We start from the raw sequence: 22,739 nt of genomic DNA on the forward strand, positions 1-22,739 counted from the left end.
ATCAATTGTCCAGGTAGAACAACAACATAATGGAACAAGAACAGGTGGAATTTCTGAAATGTTTTCAGCACAACTTTCTGAACAATATGTTTCTTGTCCATCAAAGAAGACAGCGTTGCTGGATTTAATTTTGGGAAATGAGACAGGTCAGGAGAAATCAGCACTAGTCGAGCACCACCTAGGAAACAGTGATCATAATATTGCAAGAGTTAAAACAGCTATAGTTAGGGATGTGGATCACTTCAAGATAAAAACAGTCAAAGGGAGAACGGCTGGTTTTGATAAGATCAGAAGAGATCTGATGTGGGCAAATTAGTATCAAGACATGACAGACTAAAATTTACAAGAACAATTGGAAACTTTTATAGAAGGCATGTTTCTGGTACATTCCCATGAGGTTAAAAAAAAGTTAGATCTTCTTGCAAGAAACATCCTCGAGAAAAGATTTCTTTTAAACAGTACACAGTAAAATTAATGTTTTTCCTTGAAATATAGCGATCTGTTTTGGTACTCAATGCATCCACATTAGATGAAATGTGTGTATTTGAAGTCCCCAAACCACCATGTTATCCACACGAATCTGTTATTTTTCTTGAAATCTAACACTTACTTTTACGTTCAACCAAACACCTGTTTTCCTCTGTAACCACGAAGTTTTAAAAGCTCGATATTGGCGAGCTTTTGTATTCATTACAAATAAATTAAAACTATGAGACTGTTTTAGGATCAGTTGAATTTAGGAAAAATGACTTTCTAGATGAGTTGAACCAAAACAGGCAACTGAAATACAAAATAAATTTTTCGTGAAGTTTTCTAGACTATTTCCTATTTTAATGGCCACCACGGTCATTGACCACGTCACCAAAACATATCCTGGCGGAGCTGCACTTCTTCTATTGAGGCCTGCCCCATTCAGAACTAAGAAATCCTATCAAAAATCCAAATGATTTAATTCACTAAATTGGCACAAATCACTGAGAAGCTGAGCAGAATGCGAATAACAAATGTTCAATACTTACCGCATTTAGCAGGGAGAAGAACCACAAGAAATACGCCTCCACCGCCATCTTAGCTAGCCAAAGCCCCTATATGGGGACTTTTATCGCCAGACGGTAAATTACAGCATGGGATTAAATAGCAGAGTCAATATATTTTTATAAATTAATTAAATTAATAATATAGTCATGTCCTGGTTGTTTTATGGTTGTTTTTAGTTCACAGGCGGATTAAGCAGACCACTAAAATGTATTGTCCCAAAGGGACAGAGAGCTGGTCGCGAAAAGGGCGTTGCGGGAACATTTTGTCTCGAAGAAGATTGGCAGGCGAAGTGTTCAATCAAAACAGGGGTCTGGCAGACAACCGGTCGGGAGCGCGCGTCAGTCAAAGGGTGAACGTCGAATGGGAGGGGGAAGGGGGCGGGAGCACCTCGCAGTCTCTGCACGTTTTCACCTGGGGGAGGAGAGCGTCGCTGGGGTGCGCGAGAGGCGGCGTCTGGTGTTTGGACGCAGCGCGCGGAGGGAGGCCGGCCCTGGTGCTAGTGGGAGGGCCGTCGGGGTGAGGCAGCGAGAGAAGACGCTGGCTGGCGAGGAGCGCTGTAAATCGGTGTCTTTGACCAAAAAAAAACACTCGTTAGCCTTCAGCATTGGCGTGTCAACGCATTTGCCGAAATTCTCCATGTTTTCTCGGCGCCTGGGATTTCCCACGAGTTCCAAGCCGTGTCCGTCGTGCGATTTTACTCCTCGCCACCTCTTCCACCTTTTGTAATTTTATTGTTTTTTTTTAAAGACTCGCGTTATGTCTTGATAATTTCATGGGGCTTTTAAGAATTATCATGCCGCCTAAATTGCAGCTGCTTGTGGTTGTGGCATTTGTGGTCGCCGTGCTGTTCTTGGAGAGGCAGATTCAGAAGCTGGAGGAGTCTCGGGGAAAGCTGGGTAAGTCAGCACATTGTGGGCTAAAAGGCATCGATGTATACCCGAGTCTTGTGCTAATACAGCCTGGAACTGGCAATCCCCTTTCAAAATTGTATTTCCTATCTAGAAAAAAAATCTATGTTAATCTCTCTGTCATCACCTTTGTGTTCCGAGGTAGCAACTTTTAACAATCCTTATCCTTGATTTGCGCCCCTCCATTGGTAAACTAGAAGCTGGGCCTCTGCTAAATAGTTGGCCAATATTTTGAAAATGTGCTCATTTATATTGCTTTAGGGTTGGTGTATGTATGTGCCATTTGAATGGAAAAGCATTGGTGTATGCGATGTAACTTGTTCTGTACCTAGCAAACTTGCTGCATATATTGCACATCATGGTTTTATGTTTTATATATAAAAGTGGGGAAGTTCCATTTGATTTTGTTAAAAAGTGGCATTGTGTTCCATTTAAGGGACTTACCGACAGCCTGCGCATTACTGAAGGAAATAGTACATTGCTGGATATGCAAACTTTTCGATGAAGTAGTAAACAGGTACTTCTGAGTCAATATAAAACAGATACCATGAAGAATATGCGTTATCCTTGTCATCTTAATCAGTATTTGTTTCTCAAACGAACATTTTTTTGTCGCGAATGTATATGAGAGCTTGCCGTGTTTGTTGAATGCTGCATTTCCTATAGTGGTGTTAGTACACCAAAAAATATAAAATTGCCTCTAGCATTGTGAACGGTACGTGAAATCCGCTTCACAATTAGGCTTATTAGTACTGTAATTGTATGATGTACACTGTTTTAAGAATGTTCGTGTAAGGCAAAACAAATTCTGTGAAACATCTTTACTGTGTTCTGGGCTCCCAAGCCGAGAAAGAAGGAATGTCTAGTGGAGAAGCAGTGACATTTAGTTGTCTCAAACTGACAAATTTAGAAGCAAATTTGTCATGATAGATTCCCTTTAAAAATTTTCAGATCTTGCAATTAGCGTGATTATCTGTTCATTGATGGCGTAGATATTCTATCAACATTAAAATGTGAAAGACCAGTGACCTAGGAAATCAGAATGGTTTAAATATTGTAGCTTGCGAAATAGGCTCAATTGCTCAATGACACAACAGCACAAGTTGGATAACTGTAAGTAGCTGAGCTTCAAGGAGGGAATTTTAATCAGTTGCATATTTCACACCCTGCCTCCTACTGCAGACTATTTACTCTTCCCATTCTTAAAAGAAACAGGAACAAGCCATCTACCTGCTGTGCTGGAACTTGCTGACTTGTAACCAAGGCTTCAGGAGGTGGAAGCTGGGTTAAAAATTAAGAAAAGAATGAGATAAGAAATTGCCCAGAGAGTAGAAAAGTTGAACGCTGGATCTGAGATACAAGGCTGGAATGATTGATTATTTGAAATTGTTAAATTTAATTTTCAGAGAATTATCCATTTTAGCCTTGTGTTTTGCATTTCCAGCATTCAGTTTTTGTCTCAACCACCTTAATTTCACATTTTTTTTGTACTTCGGCCAGACATGTACTTTGTTATTCTGACTTTTATTTCTCTTTCCTCTGTACTTGTCTCATACCATCTTTACTGATCTCCCTCCCACTTTCCTCTGTACTTGTCTCATACCATCTTTACCAATGCCCCTCCTCTTTGTTTCTTTATGTACTTCCTTTGAATTGTTAAACTTACATTATTTTGATAGTGTTAACTGCTTTTCTTTAGTCGTAGAGTTATTTACAGCGTTTCCTATTTTTATAGTTTTCCAGTATGCATAGTGTCTTATTTTGGGTTCTTTGCAGTGAAGTTGACAAAACTTGTTCTGGGCTTTAAAATTTTTTGTACACCCTTCAATCTGCTCTGTCCACACAGACACAGCCACACACAGTCTCACTGGATTCTGGATAAATGGGACACATTAAGTCCAGTACATTTTGGCCAAATTAAGCGGCTGCGCCAATTAGCGGAGTTTCCTGGAAATTTCGAAGTTTCATCAGTATACATAACATGTCACGACATACAAACCTGAGAGTCACCTTCTTTTTCTGCAGGTATACTTGGTCTTAGTAGATCTATAGAACATTTACTGTAAACAAAATGGAGATATAAATAACGAGCATGAAATAACAATATTGCAGAGTCCTTAAATGAGTGTAGCTATCCCCTTTTGTTCAGGAGCCTGATGGTTGAGGGGTAGTAACTGTTCTTGAACCTGGTGGTGTGAGTCCTGAGGCACCTGTACCTTCTACCTGGTGGCAGCAGTGAGAAAAGAGCATGGCCTGGGTGGTGAGGATATTTGGGTGCTGCTATTCTATGGCAATATTTCATGTCGATGTGCTCAATAGCTGAGAGGGCTTTACCCGTGATGTACTGGGCTGAATCCACTACCTTTTACGGGATTTTCTGCTAAAAGGTACTGGTGTTCCCATACCAGGCCCTAATGCAGCCAGTCAGCTCACATTCCACCACACTTCTATAGAAATTTGACAAGGTTTTCGATGACATGCTGAACTTCCACTGACTCCTGAGGAAGTAGAGACACTATCATGCTTTCTTCACAAATATATTTATCTGATGGGTCCAGGACAGATCCTCTGAGATAGTAAACCCAGGAATTTAAAGTTACTGACCCTCTCCACTCTGATCCTTCGATGATTACTGGCTTAAGGACATCTGGTTTCCCTCTCCTGATGTCTACAATCAGCTCCTTGGTCTTATTGACATTAAGAGATTGTTATTACACCTCTCAACCAAGTTTTCAATCTCCCTCCTGTATGCGGATTCATCACCCCTTTGATAGAGCCCACAACACTGGTGTCATCAGCAAACTTGTATATGGTGTTGGAGCTGTACTTAGCCCTCTGCTTTACTTGCTTTACACCTATGACAGTATGGCTAAGTGCACATCCCTGTGGTGTTTGAGGGTTGATAGAGATTGTGGAGGAACAAACAAGAGAAAGTCTGCAGATGCTAGAAATCTGACAACATACACAAAATGCTGGAGGAACTCAGCAGACCAGCCCCAAAAAGTTGACTGTACACTTTTCCTAGATGCTGCTTGGCCTGCTGAAATTCCTCCAGCATTTTGTGTGAGATCGTGAAGATGTTTTTGCCATTCCGAGCTAACTACAAGTGAGGAAATCCAGGATCTAAATGGGCGTATTAAGGCCCAGTTCTTGAAGTTTACTGATTAGTTTTGAGGTGATGATGGTGCCAAGCTGTATTTGATAAAGAGCATCCTGATACAAGAATCTTTGCTGTCCAGATCTTCCAGGGTCAAGAGCCAACGAGAAAGTAACAGGTCTACAGCAGATGTTGAGGTAGTCAAATTGGAATGGATCCAAGTTGCCATTCAGACAGGAGCTGATGTGTTTCAACTTCAGCCTCTGTAAACACTTCATCACTGTGGATGTAAGTGTCACTGGATGATAGTCACTTTGACAGCTTACTACACTCTTGAGCACAGGTATGGTTGAAGCCTGCTTGAAGCAGGTGGGTACCATTCACTGCCGGAACGGGTGTGCATATACCAGCCAGTTGGTCAGCACAGGTCTTCAGTACCCCACCAGGTACTCCATCCGGACCGGATGCTTGCCTTGAAGTCATTCTCTTGAAGACAGCCTGCACGTCATCTTCAGATAATTGAAGACAGCCTGCACGTCATCTTCAGATAATTGAAATAAAAGGAGCATCGGTAGACGTAGGGGTGCAAGATGGTTCCTCCCTGTTCTGGTGGTCAAAGTGAACATAGAAGCCATTGAGCTCATCTGGAAGCAAAGCTCTGCTGTCCCCTACAGCAGAAGATTTAACTTTGTAGGAGATTATGGCATTCAAACCCTGCCACAACTGTTGAGCATCCCTTGTTGATTCTAGTCTAGTCTGGAATCTCCACTTCAGCAGGGAGATGGCTTTCCATCTGCACCTCTTATAGCATTCTTGATCTCCAGATTTGAATGCCTCTGATCTGGCTCTCAGCAGGGTCCGGATTTCTGATTGGGGAAAACCCTGAACGATCTTGTGGGTCATGCTCATCCACAGCTGTTTTAATGACATCTGTATCACCCTGGTGTAGTCATTTAGGTCCTCAGAGGAGTTCTTGAACATGGCCCAGTTCACTAACCCAAGAAAATCCTGTCACCGTTCCTCAGCCTCCCACAGCCACCTCTTAGCTGTCTTGATCTCTGGAGCCTTGCTGTTCAGACCCTGTCTGTATGCAGGTAGTAGAAGAACAGCCAAGTGATCCGACTTGCCAAAATGTGGTTTTGGGAAGGAACGATAAGCATTCTTGATCATAGTGTAGCGGTGGTCTCATGTGTTGGGACCTCTGATGCAACAGGTTGCACGCTGGTGATAATTAGGCAGGGTTTTCTTCAAAGGGGCCTGGTTAATGTCGCTGACTATAATTTAAAGTGCACCGAGTTGGGCCGTTTCTTGTTTACAGACAGCATTGTGCAGTTTCACAAATGCTTGCTTATAATCGGCCACTGGTGGTGTGCAAACTGTGGTTAGGATCACGGATGAGAACTCTCAAGGTAAGTAAAGTGGTCTACATTTAATCATTCTAAGTCAGGGGAACAAGAAGTTGACGTAACCCCAACATCCGTGCACCAACGAGAATTAACTATAAAGCATACACTGTCACCTTTTTCCTTACCAGAATTTGAGATTTGATCCATTCTGAAAATTGTAAAACCTTCTGGTTTAACTTTCTGGTATATTTAAAAAAAACAAACTATTTTTTAATTGTTTAACAAGTTATGTATTTAAACCTAGAACAAATTAGAACACTACCAATGCCAATACAGGATTATAAAACCGTGTTAGTTCTGAATAGTGATTGATGGAGGAGTTTATCCAGTGTATGCTGTTGTGAATGGGTGACAGGGAGGCGTAGCACCTCTGGTGAAAGGTCTTGTCCTGCCCATTCTGGGTCAGCTTGCTCACTGATCTTTTGTCCACAACAGATACTCAGCTTTCTTGTGGCTCCAAATAGCTGTTTGCATGGGACAGTGGCTGGTATATAGCTTCGACAGGTGGGCTAAACCAGGTGAGGGTAGCCAGCAGGCCTCAAACCTGGTAAAATAGGGACATGCCTGTCTGAGGCGGATGAGATCCAATGGCCAAGAAGGTGGTTCTGCAATGCTTTGTGGAGAGTGATGGGCATGATAAAGCACAGAAGTTATGGTTGTCCACTGCAACCAAGGAAGACCCCAGTTTGTGGTGACTACTCATACCACTGGACCTGGACTTCTGAGGTCGAGAGAGTGGGACTGTCTCAGTACAACGGTGTATTTTAAAATCTCTTCTGCCCAGGTTTCACTGTAATCATCAGATATAGCAGGCAACCAACATGCCACAGTGCTCTTTTGATTGACTGTAAGTGAGCAAAACCAGTGCAGAAACTTTAGTGCAGATAATGGACTGTCTTCATATAATGCTTTTGACAATTGTAACCTCCAAATCTTCATTTTCATTGTAACATTCAAGATGATTATTCATATCTTCAAATTCTTTGTAGTTCCTAAATTGTTGAAGTAGTGAAATTGTTTAATTTTCACTCCTGGCTTTTTCTGGCATCCCCAAGACTGAATGCTTAACACCGCAGTGAGCAAAAGGATCCTAAATTTTCTTTCTGCTTATTTCTTGCCAACTATCAGTGGCAAAAATCACTTGCCTTTTGAACAGAAACACACATAAATGATGCTATTTAAAATCTGTTCGCTTTAAAGGCAGTGTAGTGTCTAATGACCACACAAGTTCACGTGACTAAAGCTAGTTAGAAACTGTTCAGCAACAAGTCTCCTGTCCCAATTAAGAGGCATAGTATCTCAAATAAATGAGGAATCCGGCTGTTTTCTCAACTAGTGTTTGTCTTTTTTAAAGTGTTGTCCCAAATAAGTGGCTGCCCCTATTAACTGATGGACCAATTAACCAGAATCCACTGTATATAAATATTATTTATATTATACGATGAGTGGCCACTTTATAGGTGCAAGAGTAGAACCTAGTGTGGTCTTCTGCTGTTGTAGCCCATCTGCTTAAAAGTTCAACATGTTGTGCATTAGGAGATGCTCTTCTGCACACCACTATTGTAATGTCTGCTTTTTTTTTGAGTTGCTGTCATCTTCCTATCAGCTTGAACCTATCTGGCCATTGTCCTCTTGACCTTTCTCATTAACAAGGCATTTTGTCCACAAAACTGCCACTCACTGGATGTTTTTTGTTTTATTGGAACATTTTTTTGTAAACTTTATAGAGACTGTGTATATTAATAAATAAATCCCAGGGGATCAGCAGTTTCTGAGATACTTAAACCACCCCATTTGGCAGCAAAAATCATTCCACATTCAACAATCAATGTCTTGGACTGAGACCCTTCTTCAGGACTCAAGATCCTGGTGAGGGGTTTTGGCCTGAAACGTCAACTGTTTACTTTTTCCATAGATGCTGCCTGGCCTGCTGGGTTCCTCCTTCATTTTGTGTGTGTGGCTTGGATTTCCAGCATCTGCAGATTTTCTCGTGCTTGAGATTCCACAAAGTCACTTAGATCACATTTCTTCCCCATTCTGGTATAGGTAAAATTTCATAAACAACACACAAAATGCTGCAGGAACTCAGCAGGCCAGGTAGCATCTATCGAAAAGAGTAAACAGTTGACATTTCAGGTCGAGACCCTTCATCAGCACTTAAAGCTGCATAAGTAGTTTTTTTTACCTGGAGCTAACAATTTGAGTTAAAGAATCAGAATTGGGTTTAATATCATTGGCACATGTAAAATTTGGTGTTTTGCAGCAGCATATGGCATTACATAATAAGCTATAAATTACAATAAGAAATTATAAAAGATTAAGTAGTTCAAAAAAAGCAAAAAAAGAACACCAAGGAAAAAGTAGTGAGATAGTGTACATGGGTTCATTGTCCATTCAGAAATCTGATGGCGAAGGGGAGGAAGCTGTTCCTGAAATGTTGAATGTGTATTCAGGCTCCTGTACCACCACCACCATTACTGAGAACAGGGTATATTCCGTGTTCAGGCAGGTGGGGCTCGAAAGCCTTGGCCAGCAGATCACCTAGGAGAAGGAAAACTCTGATTTTAACCTCCGCTGCCTTGTGGCCATACTCACCCATGGGAAAGGCTTCGGGAGTAAATCCTGAGGAAGAAATCTGGATCCGGGGTCCCGAAGGCAGTTTGATGTTGTTTACAACTTCACTCTGGCACCCTCTGTGATGATACTAGTGCCAAGTTGTATCAGCGTTTGCCCTTCCCTTGGACTACATCAGTTTGGGCGGTAGCAAGCTGCAGGTGTAATCCTTGACCACCCTCTCAAAGCATTTGCTTATTATTGAGGTGAGTGTGACAGGGCGCCAGTCGTTCAGACATGTTACCTTGGTCTTTTTACATACAGGGACAATGGTGGATATTTTGAAGCAGGAGGGCACACTACACTGAGAGACGGACAGTTTAAAAATGTCTGTAAACACACCTGCCAATTGTGCTGCGCACATCCTGAGTACTCGCCCTGGGTCCCGCAGTGTTGAGATTGTTCGTTCATTGGAAGCATCTGCATACCTTAGCCTCAGACTTGACCAGTTTGCAGGGTGAAACAGTGGCCTTCCTTGGAGGCTCAGAGTTAGCAACATCGAACCGAATGTAAAAATGATTGAGCTCATCTGGGAGAGAGGCCACAATGTTGGCGGCACCACTATGTTTGGCTTTGAAGTCTGCGATGGTATGTAACCCTCACCACAAGTCACGTATGCTATTCGTTGTGAACCTTGCCGCAATCTTGTCCATGTATTGTTTCGCAGCCTTGATAGCTTTGTGCAAATCATTGCTGCACAAGATGCTTCAAGACTAAAAGAACATCTGTAATTGAGTGGAGTTCAGTGTTGATGGTTAAAGGAGATGGTGATGCATGCTGGTGGCTAATCTGGAGCAGGGGTTGTCAACGAGGGGTTCACGGACCCCTCAGTTAATGGTAGGGATCCATGACATAAGAATGGTTGGGAAACCCTGGTCTGGAGGAAAGATAGATCAAGTAGGTTATCAAGGAAAGATGGAACTACGAAATGCAGAATGTAATAGTTACTGGATATGTAAAATAGAATGTTGGAGATTCCCAGCAAGTTAAGCAGCATCTGTGGAGAGAGACAGATAGCATTACAAGTAGATGATTTTGCATCAAAAGTGTTCAGCTCTGATGTACACTGAAAACGCTAATTATTTCAAATTGTTGAATTAATACCTAGTCAGAAACTGCTACTGCCTAAGTGAAAAGCCTAGAAAATGAGGATGTTGGAAATCTAAAATAAATATACGCTGCAAATACTGTGCAAGTCAAGAAATTCTGAGCAGGTTGAAGACCCTTTGTCAGAGCTGGGGAAGAAAAAAAGCCTTGTTGAGCTGTTGTTGTCTCTAGGGTAAAAGATGCTTTCCTTAAATTTATGTTGGGATTGTCAAAATTGGGAACTTAACAGATAGGGCAGAGTGCAATGGGAAATTGAAGTAGTGGGCGCATGAAAATTGTCACCTTTATACACTGAACAGTGTCGCTCAAAGCTTTACAGAGTTCTTGAATGGTAATTTTAAAATCAAGGAATTTTTAACAGGCAGAAACATCCTCAGCTTTCTGTAGTTGTAGTCAACTTGGTGATTATGCAGCAAGAAGTTGTGCAGTATCTGTTAAGCTCGATTGGCCCCCTTTTTGAAGCTGATGCAGCTTTGGATAAGAGTAATGGTTTACTTTTAATGATTTTCAAGAACGCTGGATATCTGCATCCTGGAATATGCTGTTTCTTCAGTTACATTGGGAGCAACCTCCCAAAATATATCATATTAATAGTGTTCATCTCAAAATTAATGTTAGGTGTTAAAGTGGAAAGGATAAAATCTATACTTAAGAAAATTCTGAAGTATTTCCAGGATTTTCTGATCATCTTTCTGTCTTCCAACATTAGGAGTATTTTGCTTTTGTACTGATAATTAACCTTGAGGGTTGCTTCTTCCCTTGTATGCTCCATCCTTCTCTATAGCATCTGCAGTTTCTGCCATTGCCTGTGATCCTCTACTAGATGTTCATTATTACCTTTCTTAGCTTTTGATTTGTCTATTTTTGATGTTCCAGCCAGTCTCCACCTGCACTCTTTATAAACTTGAACTTGTCGAAATACCTTTCCAAATACCAATCTCATTGACTGGTCCTCGATAATACGCATTTTTATATGGCAAGGGGAATAAGGCTATATATTCTTTGATTGGATATAATCAAAAACAGTAAAAAAGGGCAGGAGAATGTTTGTGTTAATTGCAAATGGCAGTGTGAATCTTTGCCAGAAGAAAGTTTCTGCCTGGTAGTACAGCAGTTAGTACAATGCTATTTCAGCTCGGGACATTGGAGTTTGGTCTTCAATTCTTGCGCTCTTTGTAAGAAGTTTGTACGTTCATCGTGTGACCGGGTGGGTTTCCTCTGGGTGCTCAGGATTCATCTCACAGTCCAAAGAAGTACTGGTTAAGTTAATTGGTCATTGTAAATTGTCCTGTGATTAGGCTAGGGTTCAATAGATGGAATGTTGGGCGGTGTGGCTTGTTGGGCCGGATAAGCATGTTCCACGCGGCTTCTCTAAATAAATGAAGATGTGATAGCATTGGAAGAGTACAGAGATCTGGATTGGTAATTCAAAACCAAGCAGACCTGCTGCAAACATCCACCTTTCTACTTCATTGTATACAACATAGTGACAATACTGCAAGAAATTGATTTGCATCAGTTGAAAGATTTTAAGCTAAATTGTACCCATTTTCAAAAGCATTGATGTATTTAAACTATATTCATTATATATACAGTAAACGTTGGTACAAATCTTTCTGTATATTCATTGTACAGTCAGTTCAATGCATTCTCTTGCAGTATGTCAAAGTAGCTGATGTCTCCTCAAACAATTGACCTCTGAAGGCTTTTACACAGGGGCCCAGTCCTTCAGTGCTCAGTGGCAGCAGTAATCTAGACTGTTGTCCTTCCCCACAGAGCCTTTGTTGTAGTAGTGTTGAACTTCAAAGTATCCCTCAGTATGTGTTCCTGTAGTTTGAAATATTCCTCTTGCAACAGTTGATTTGATTATGGACCGGCAAGTGCAAGTATTAAGGATGATTGTAAAGTTATGGATTTTATCTCTCAGTGCGCAATGGGGTCGGCGCGGATCACTGGACACCTTGAAATACATTTTCCGATCACAGCTGAGGTCCAAATTTCTTCTGGGAGATTAACTTCCAGTGTGTCATCTTAATAATAAAATTAAAGTTGTTATTATATTTCAAATCTTAAATGACTGAAAATGCATAGACTTAAAAATAATTAAAATATGCAAATTGACATAAATCCTATTATAAGCTCTATGTGACTTTTTCCTCACAACTGATTTATCATATTCATTAGAATGGGTCTGCTAGACTGGCTGCTGTTTAATGTGATAGGCACTTAGTGGTGAATTTTCTCTCTGAAATCTGGAAGAATGTCCAAAAACTCTCGCTGCTTCATTAGACTGAGAGAAGTCCAACCAGGTAGCGCAGAAGTTACTGGCCGATACTTTGAGCAGAAAGTTGCAATGCTTACTTATAAGTACAGTATATTTGTTCGCGAGAAGAGCTGTCATAGATCCTGGCAGAAGTTTTGCCCCATTAACTTTCATATACACATTTTTTTCCAATGTGATGTGCATTTTGGCACCATCTGTAGGGCATTTGTGGCATGGAGTAACAATTTCATCAATATAGCAACAGACAATCATACCAAGCAATTCTTTTGCCAACAAACGGAGATTTAAGATTTGCTTTATTTGTCACATGTATATTGAAACATACAATGAAATGTGTTGCTTGTGTCAAATCAGTGAGGATTTTGCTGGGCATCTCGCAAGTGTCACCATGCTTCCAGTGCCAATATAGCATGCCCATAGCTAACTAACCCTAACCCATAAGCCTTTGGAATGTGTGAGGGAAAACTGAGAACCAGGAGGAAATCCTCACAGTCACAGGGAGAACATACAAACTCCTTACAGGCAGCAGCAGGAATTGATGATACTGTAAGGTTCAGAGGTTCATTTATTATCGAAGTATACAACTCTGAAATTCACTGGGTTAGCAATGAAACCAAGAAGAAAGGAAAGGCAGCATGATCATCAACCCAAATCCCTCCTCCCACTCAAAGAAAACAAACAAAAAAGGAGCAGGCACATCAACTCCTAAATTCCTCCTCCCACACACAAAAAACAAGCAAAACAGAGCAGGCACATTGGCCCCCATATCCCCCTCTCTGTACAAAAAATGAGAAAGATTGGGTGGAAAAACACAGAATGTATATAAGACTGGAAAAAAACTAGTTTAAGTCCACATCCAAAATGCAACACTCTTCGGGTATGGCGGCAGGCTCTCCCCTCTCTGGTAGCAGAGCGATCAAAAGACAGGCAACTGGTGCTCACCCTCCATACTTGCCTTGATGATTCAATCTCCCTTGTTGCTTTAATTGACGCATAACAGAAGCTTTAATTGGCGAAATTGAATCAAACATTGGCTTGCACCCCTGTCCCCATCCCTCAGCCTGCCCACCACAAGGTTTGTGCACATTGCCTCTATCCTGGAAGCCTCTCAGGCTGCAAAGTGCTGAAGCACCCAAATGATCTCCAAACTTCTGCATTCACCTTGATGTTTCAATCTCCCTCATTGCTTTAATCAGAGAAATGGAGTTGAACATCGGCTTGTGGCCCATCCCGCAGCTTTTTTGCCACGAGGTTCCCAAATGCTGCCTCTGCCTCCTGGAATCCCCTCAAGAGACTGAGGAGTGCTGAAACACCCAAACAATCTCCAAATAGCAAATCACAGGCTGCAACTGTTCCAGAATCAATCCAAGATGAAAAACAAATGTAAAAGACATAAAAGAAGTGAAATAAATGGTTTCATGATCTATCCAGAAAATGTCGACTGAAGGAGTATTGTACACAGGCATTGTGCTAACTGCTATGCTGTTGTGTTATCCCAAGAAGAGTTAAAAACACTTAATTTTATAATGCTTTAATGTTTTGCAAAAGATTATGCTAACTGTACAGTATGCAACCCAATATGTTGAAATATTAGTTTTTATATATATATATAATTTTAAAGTTTTTAAACCTTAATTTTTACAAAACTAAAGAGTTTGACAGTTTATTTTTTGGCCCAGTTCACAGATTTCTCAAGAAATACATCAATGTTACACAGTTGGAAATGCTGCCTTTTTCAAAAGGTGTCAAACAAGGCCAGGTTAAAATGGACAAACAGCATTGGACTATTTTGACAAGTTCAGTGACGCTATCCCCCATGTCTTGATCAATATTCATTATACTCATGAGGAGAGGGCGTACGGGAGTGAGATATGCCAACTAGTGGAGTGGTACAGCAGCGACAACCTGGCGCTCAATGTCAGTAAGATGAAAGAGCTGATTGTGGACTTCAGGAAGGGTAAGACAAAGGAACACATACCAGTCCTCATAGAGGGATCAGGTGGAGAGCGTGAGCATATTCCTGGGTGTCAAGATCTCTGAGGATCTAACCTGATCCCAACATATCGATGTAGATATAAAGAAGGCAAGACAGTGGCTATACTTCAGGAGTTTGAAGAGATTTGGCATGTCAGTAAATACACTCAAAAACTTCTATAGTTGTGCTGTGGAGAGCATTCTGACAGGCTGCATCACTGTCTGGTATGGTGGGGGGCGCTACTGCACAGGACAGAAAGAAGCTGCAGAGGGTTGTAAACCTAGTCAGCCACATCTTGGGTACTATCCTACAAAGTACCCAGGACATCTTCAGGGAGCAGTGTCTCAGAAAGGCAGCGTCCATTATTAAGGACCTCTAGCACCCAGGGCATGTCATTTTCTCACTGTTACCATCAGGTAGGAGGTACAGAAGCCTGAAGGCACACACTCAGTGATTTAGGAACAGCTTCTTCCCCACTACCATCCGATTCCTAAATGGACATTGAATCTTTGGACACTACCTCACTTTTTTAAAATATACCTTATTTCTGTTTTTTACATGTTTTTTAAAATCTATTCAATATGCATATACTGTAATTGACTTATTATTTTTGATTTTATTTATTATCATTCTTGGCTAGATTATGTATTGCATAAGCAGGTTATGCCCATATTCACTCAAACTTAGAACAACAAAGGGATTTCATAGAAATCTACAGTATATAATTCTAATAGGATTAAACAAATTAATTACAGAAAATATATTCACCATAGGGTAGAACAAATAGCCGAGATTCTTTTTGTTTACTTGGGACACTAATGCCACTTAATTTGGACAGAAGACTCCTGCCAAATTGGTGTACCAGTGAGGAAGATATATTATCACCAATCCTCAGAGATTGTGGTTTTCCAGTTAGGAAGTCGAGGATACAATTGCAGACGGAGGTACAGAGGCCCAGGTTCTGCAACTTCTCAATCAGGATTGTGGGAATGATGGTATTAAATGCTGAGCTATAGTCAATGAACAGCATCCTGACATGGGTGTTTGTGTTGTCCAGATTGTCTAAAGCCATGTGGAGAGGCATTGAGATTGCATCTGCCGTTGACCTATTGTGGTGAAAGGCAAATTGCAATGGGTCCAGGTCTTTGCTGAGGCAGGAGTTCAGTCTCGTCATGACCAACCTCTCAAAGCATTTCATCATTGTCAATATGAGTGCTACTGGGTGATAGTCATTAAGGCAGCCCACATTATTTTTCTTAGGTACTGTTATAGTTGTTGTCTTTTTGAAGCAAGAGGGAACTTCCACCCGTAGCAGTGAGAGGTGAAAATGTCTTTGACTACTCCTGCTAGTTGGTTGGCGCAGGTTTTCAGAGCCTTACCAGGTACTCCATCGGGACCTTCCACCTTGCGAGGTTTCACTCTCTTTAAAGACGTCCTAATATCGACCTCTGAGACAGAGATCACAGGGTCATCAGGTGCAGCAGGGATCTTCACAGCTGTAGTTGTGTTCTCCCTTTCAAAACGTGCATAGAAGGCGTTGAGTTCATCTGGTAGTGCTGCGTCGCTGCCATTCAAGCTATTAGGTTTCACTTTGTAGGAAATAATGTCTTGGTGACCCTGCCAGAGTTGCCGTGCATCTGATGTTGCCTCCAATCTCATTCGAAATTGTCTCTTTGCCCTGAAATAGCCCTCTGCAAATCCTACCTGGTTTTCTGGTATAGACCTGGGTCGCTAGACTTGAATGCCACAGATCTAGCCTTCAGCAGATGATGTACCTCCTGGTTCATCCACGGCTTTTGGTGGATCTTGGTCAATTTTCATTTCACTGCTTCCATGGCAAGCATCTCCTTCCTCAGATGAAAAGTCCAAAACAGTACTCCAGATGCAGTTTTACAAAGGCCCTATAAATCTGCAACATGATAGTCTTGTAATGAAAGCCAACATGCCTGTCACCTTCCTAATCACTATTTTCACATGAATACTTGCTTTTTAGCTGCTGGCATGCCAGGGCACACAAGTCTTATTGCATTTTCCATTTTCCCAATCTAAAGTTTTGCTCTTAAAGAAAGTTGCTGACCTCACTTATTCATGCTAACCTGCTGCTATCAGGTATTTACCCATGCACCCAACTTGTCTAAATCAGGTTGGAGCATCTCCGCATACTCCTTGCAATCTGCATTCTCTCCTTCTGGCTTTGTCATTAACAAGCTTGTGGTTTTTACAGTGATAAAAATGTGCTTGTTTTAGAAAAACACTTGATTTTTATTTCTTGCTGATTCTGTGTTAATTGCATCTGTGAAGTTTGTGGAACTACAGAATATCAATGACAGCAGCTGCCTGAATTTTCATATTTAACTATGCATGCAATATAGCAGAAGTTCTTGTCAAAATTGACATTGAGACCAGTGGTTCCTTGGCTGTTATTGTTGTGAATACTGAACTAGGAACCTGGTTTTATTCTGGAAGGGTGAAGAAAGTACAAACTGCACATCCCTAAATGTCCCATCAGAGATGGGGAAGGGGGAGAAAGAATTTAATTTAGCTCTTGCTGTCATTTTCTTAGATAAATATAGACCAGGGATGGCCAACTTATGGTGCATGTAGCAAAAGTGGCACATTGGATGATTAGAAGTGGTGCATTGCACCCCAGTGATAATTAAAAAAAAGTAAGCCTACTCATGCAAAAAGTATTAACCAAAAACCGATTTGTATATAAAAAAATCTATAATGGGAATTCAAGTTGCTTAGAGCTAGAAATGGGTTTTACTGAGCATAAATCTTAAAACGTAGCAATTTTTAGCAATTTTATTATTTCGTGCACATCTTTTGGCGAATGTTATCTTCTTTCACATTAATCTGTTTAAAATTTAAAAAAATGTTCAATAAGTCAAACTAGGAAAAAAGGACTTCTGTTCTGCAGTCGTTCCATAATTGTTCAATACACGTTTGATACTTGTTTGATCGTGAGGTGCCAGGTGTCTGCACCAGCGGTGTGTCGCAGGTTTTTGCCAGTCAGTTTACAATTGACACTCGTGCGCTACGGAGTTGTGCTTTGTTCGTCCTTTGCGAACATTTGCAGTTTTGTACTTTTTCAAAAATTAAGCCTTGTTTTTACTTTCAGTTACCCATCACAGTGCAAAAGAAAATAAGCAAAAGAAAAGCAGAAAGTGATAGTAAGTGTGAATTCAATGAACAATGGGAAAATGAGTTCTTATTTACAGTGGGTACGTCAGGAAAACCGTTGTGCCTTGTTTGCGAAAACATTTTCAGCCATGAATTATTAAAAACAAAACAAAGTCGCGATTGACTGATTCAAATTTGAAGAATTCTCTGCTGCTCTCAGTAACTAATTTAACTCCAAACATTAAAAGCTTGGCGAAATCAAAACAGACTCAAAAGTCTCATTAAGGTAAGTAATTATCTTGTTTTTATATTAAATCAATATATCATGTAAAAATGCTAAATATGTCTATATTAACATTTTTACAAGAATTGAATGGGGGTACAAGAGTTGCATGGCGCATCTGAACTCGTGCGAGAAAAAATTGACGCATGGAATGTAAAAGGCTGACCACCCCTGATCTAGACTATAGTCAATATAAGCAATAAATTGAGTTTTTAAGATGTATTGAAAAGAACTAAATCAAATCAAATGATTTTGAAAGTGATCACATTTCTGCAAAGATGAAACTTGTATTGTTAATGTTCACTTTGTTTTGTCAAATAAAGTAAATGCATTGCTACCTTTTCAAACTTTAATTGGAAATGTATTTCTGAAGTATTTGCAATGTACAGTAATACTTCTGAATACCTATGACTTTCTAATTGTCTTTTTAAAAATTCCCTGAAGTAAAACAACACTTCACATCATGTAAGACCATAATAATAAGTGAGGCGATTCTGATTCTTTGTTAGAAGAAATAATGTGGATTTGTGCAGCACCTGTTCTGAATGGCCTAAAATGCTTTGCATCTATAAAGAACTTTTGAAGTTGCCTCGCTATTGTAGGAAACACAGTAGCCAGTTTGCTTTCAGTTAATTCTCAGAAACAGCATTATTTTAATTGTTGGCAATGAGAATTTTAAAATTTTATTCACGTGGTGATTTTTGTCTGAGCAAGGATTGGGTAGCATTTTATTCACTGGTATTGACTTTGATTATTGGAAATTTTTTGTTTCTACAAAGGAATATCTTCCTCGTGCTTTGTTCTATCTCTCCACTTCATGTTCCCTACTGTAGTATTGTGGGTCTCTTCCGTTATATTGTGAACACGTTCTCCATTCCCTCTCATCTTGCTCCTCTGTTTAATTTGACATCATTGTACATTCTTTTATTTCTGTGTGGGTATCCTCCAGGTGTTCTTGTTTCCTCCCACGTTCCAAAGATATACAGGTTAGTTGATTAATTGGTCACGTGGGTGTAATTGGGTGGTGTGGGCTTGTTGGAAGTAAGGGCCCTAATTCCATGCGCTAACTCTAAATAAATAATATATTGAATATATCATCTTTAATAGTTTCCCACTGCTTTAACAGTTAAGGATGATATAGCTGGCTTGAAGATTCAGGGGAAAGACATAGAATTGAAAAGAATTGAGGAATATGTTTGAGATTGTTGTATATAAGAAAATTTGATGGAAGTATCTGGAAAAAGCATAAGTGGAAAGAATGAGAAGTAGAGGAAAATTTCAAATGCAGCTGAGCATAAAGGAAGAGCGAGCAGAGAGAAAAGGTCTGAAAATTTGAGCCACATGAGCATACATAGCTCTTCCAGGTTCAACTCACCAGGGGTAAACCAGTCCACCCGGCGTGCGATACGTAGAAAGCAAAGACTCTATAATAAAGCTAGGAAATCCGGTCAGAGTGAAGACTGGCAAAAGTTTAAATCCTTGCGCTGACTTATTAATAGAAACATCAGGAAAGCTTACCATCAGTATGTTAATGAGGTAATAGGTGAGAGCTTAAAGAGTGACAACACCAAACCCTTGTGGAGCTTTATTAAACCTACAAGGCAAGATGTTTTTGGAATTTCTTCGCTCTCATCCGGGGGCTGCGTTGTATCTCTTGCTGCAGACAAAGCACAGGCACTTAACCAGCAGTTTTGCTCTGTGTTTACAAGGGAAAATTTGGATGAACTCCCCACTTTAGATCCCTGCAATACCCCAGACTTGCCAGGTCTCATTATAACTGTAACAAGCTTCTCGAGGAATTACAGCCTAAGAAAGCACCAGGACCTGATCAAATACCAGCTATGATTCTAAAGAGTTGTGCTTCCAGTCTAGCTCCCGTTTTGCAAAAGATATTACAGAAATCTTTTGATACTAGAACGTTACCGGACGATTGGTTGAAAGCGAATGTCATTCCATTTATAAGAAGGGCAAGCATACAAACCTGGGAAATTACAGACCGGTTCCACTCACTTCCATCCCTTGTAAAATCCTTGAACATATTATTCGCCGTCACATTATGGACCATCTAGACAGGCACAATGCTCTTACTCACCATCAACTTGGATTCCGACAGGGCAGATCTTGTGACACGCAACTTGCAGGGTTGATCAACGACTTAGCAAAGATCCTTGACGATAGAAGCCAAGCAGACTTGATCGCAGTCGACTTCAGTAAGGCATTTGACACGGTCCCCCACCAGAGATTGCTACGTAAGCTTGAACATGTGGGCATTAACAACAGCCTTGTACATTGGTTAAACATGTTCCTTACCAACAGACAGCAACGTGTGCTTCTTGAGGGGGCAGAGTCCCCTGAATCTCCAGTAACATCAGGAGTGCCCCAGGGGACTGTGCTGGGACCTGTGTTCCCTCTAAGCTGTGTTCCTGCACACACGTTTTCCAACCAGCGCACAAAGGAAATTAATGTGCGTACAAAAGGTTAGTTACCTAAAAATAATGTAGTAATTAATAATTATACTTACTGAAAATAATCTTTTAGCTAAATGTTTCTGTTAACTAGTTAGTCAGTTTTTCAAACACCACAATGCACGTCACTAATTTATGTCACCTCACCTTTCCTGTTCTGGTTTGTACAGCTGCATCACGGCGGCAGCCATCTTTGGCAGACAGTGTTCATATCGTAAAGTTTACAAAGATCTGTTTCAAATCCTGTAGATAGCTTACTAAGTTCTTATTGAAAAAGATTAGTCAAATAACCCTGTGGCTAAATACTGTCACAACAAATTGATAACCATCACATACAAAGTAGCTTTACAGATTTTAAGTGATGTCTTTGATGAACTGGCTGCACTGTGCAAGATTCTGCAAAAGAGTGGCCTGACACCGATTGATTCACTTCATTTTGCGCGAGGCAAAATTAACAAGATAAGAAAGCAATATCTGGGAGACAACGTTTTATGGAGTGGTAAAGTTAAAGTTTTGCTAAGCCAACAACGTGAAGAAAACATCATAGTAGATACAAGTGCACTGTTGACTTTTATAAATTGTCTTTGTGTTCATTTAGAAGAAAGGTTTCCTGAAGATGAGGTACAAGAATGGTCAACTTTTGATTTCTCCGCAATTGCAGATTGTGACTTCACATTCGGCGATGAACAAGTTAATGCCTTATGTCTAAAATATCATGATTTTCTAGCTGAAAATACTGTAATAGTTAGGCAGTTTAATGATTTCAAATTTTCCATGCAAGGAAAAATTAAATCCAAACTGATTTCAAACTTTGTTCAAATGGTGGCATTTGTACTTCAAAATAAACAGTTTTGTGACCTTGCACAGTTGATGGACATTGGGGGAACCTTTCTTGCGTCTAGTGCGGACTGTGAGCGAGGTTTTAGCCTAATGAATCAACTCAAAAACAAGCTGAGGAACCGTTTAGGTGAATGTCATTTGGATATGTTAATGAGAATCAAAAGCTATCATTTGGATGGAAGTTCTACTAGTCTAGCTAGAGATTACAAAGAATGGGTAAATGCCAAAGACAGGGGAAAAAAATAACTGAGTGACTTAAGTATGTATGTTATTTTGTTGTTATTCTGTACAGTTTTATGTCAAATATTTTGTAAACCTACATAAACGGTGCCATGTGTGCATTCAGTGAGCACATTCTTTTGTCACAGGAAAAAAATTTGCACAACATAAGATTTTTGTGCACACTGACTACTAAAAATTTGAGGGAACATTGGATTTGGAACCCTTACTTTTTCTCATTTACATCAACGACTTGCCAAATATAGTCAAGTCCAAAGTCAGACTTTTTGTAGATGACTGCATAATCTACTGTGAGATAAAAAATTACCAAGATGCTCAGCTGCTGCAAAACGATATTGATTCATTATGTCAATTGGACTCTCAATGGCAAATGTCCTTCAACTCATCTAACTGTTATGCCATGCATGTCGGCCACAAAGTTAAACCAACCAACACGACATATGACATGAATGGACAGGTTCTTGAAACAGTCACCCACCGCCCATATCTTGGTGTTGAAACTAGCAAGGATCTTAACTGGGCATGCCACATCAATCAGATTACAGCCAAAGCAAATAAAATGCTGGGTAAATACGAGGAATTCTGCAGATGCTGGAAATTCAAGCAACACACATCAAAGTTGCTGGTGAACGCAGCAGGCCAGGCAGCATCTCTAGGAAGAGGTACAGTCGACGTTTCAGGCCGAGACCCTGATGAAGGGTCTCGGCCCGAAACGTTGACTGATACTGCCTGGCCTGCTGCGTTCACCAGCAACTTTGATGTAAAATGCTGGGTATCCTGAGAAGAACTCTCCACTCATGTAGTAAATCCGTCAAGGATATGACATATAAGCCACTCGTCCGTCCAAAACTTGAGTATTGCACGGCCGTACGGGATCCCCATCAAGCTAACAATAAGAAGTCCATCGAAAAATCCAACACCGTGCTGCTCGCTTTGTGTTAAATGATTACAGCAAGAAATCCAGTGTCACCAACATGCTCTCTAACCTTCACTGGGAACCACTTGAAAACTGACGTATTAAACTACGGTTAATTTTCATTTCAAAGAAGTTCACAACATCACTCCATCAAACATCCAAATTCGTCGCAGGGTCAGTTCAAATCGACAGCAAACTGGACCTCACATATTGGAAACTCCTTCATTCAATGAGATTTGCTACCAGTACTCCCTCTACCCAGGATCAACAAGAGAGTGGAATCTTCTGCAGTATTTCTGACATTAATATTTTTAAAGATATACTCAATCAAATCAATTTAGGGGATCTAGTCAAAAAAGCTTACTTTACAATTTAACCCCCACGCTGTTCACACTGACTGTGCGTTATAACAGCCGTCCGGCAGTGCTTGCACAGTACCAAGCA

At 40.5% G+C, this 22,739-nt stretch overlaps 2 protein-coding genes across 3 annotated transcripts in view; one reads left to right on the plus strand and one right to left on the minus strand.

Annotated features, from left to right (window-relative positions):
• Nucleotides 1-1,287, minus strand: part of selenof (selenoprotein F) — a 45,583-nt gene extending 44,296 nt beyond the window's left edge. Inside the window, exon 1 of one of the 2 annotated variants that reach the window (XM_072273367.1) lies at nt 1,020-1,287. In XM_072273367.1, coding sequence (XP_072129468.1) covers nt 1,020-1,067 — 48 coding nt within the window. In that variant the 5' untranslated portion in view covers nt 1,068-1,287. The remainder of the gene's footprint in view (nt 1-1,019) is intronic. The other variant, XM_072273369.1, reaches the window with a different exon arrangement.
• Nucleotides 1,288-1,501: 214 nt separating this feature from the next.
• The window catches only part of LOC140205757 (heparan sulfate 2-O-sulfotransferase 1), a 174,003-nt gene continuing 152,765 nt past the window's right edge, over nt 1,502-22,739 (plus strand). Inside the window, exon 1 of the mRNA XM_072273365.1 lies at nt 1,502-1,934. Coding sequence (XP_072129466.1) covers nt 1,811-1,934 — 124 coding nt within the window. The 5' untranslated portion in view covers nt 1,502-1,810. The remainder of the gene's footprint in view (nt 1,935-22,739) is intronic.

The sequence above is a fragment of the Mobula birostris genome, chromosome 12 (assembly GCF_030028105.1).
Source record: "Mobula birostris isolate sMobBir1 chromosome 12, sMobBir1.hap1, whole genome shotgun sequence".
Lineage (NCBI taxonomy): Eukaryota > Metazoa > Chordata > Chondrichthyes > Myliobatiformes > Myliobatidae > Mobula > Mobula birostris.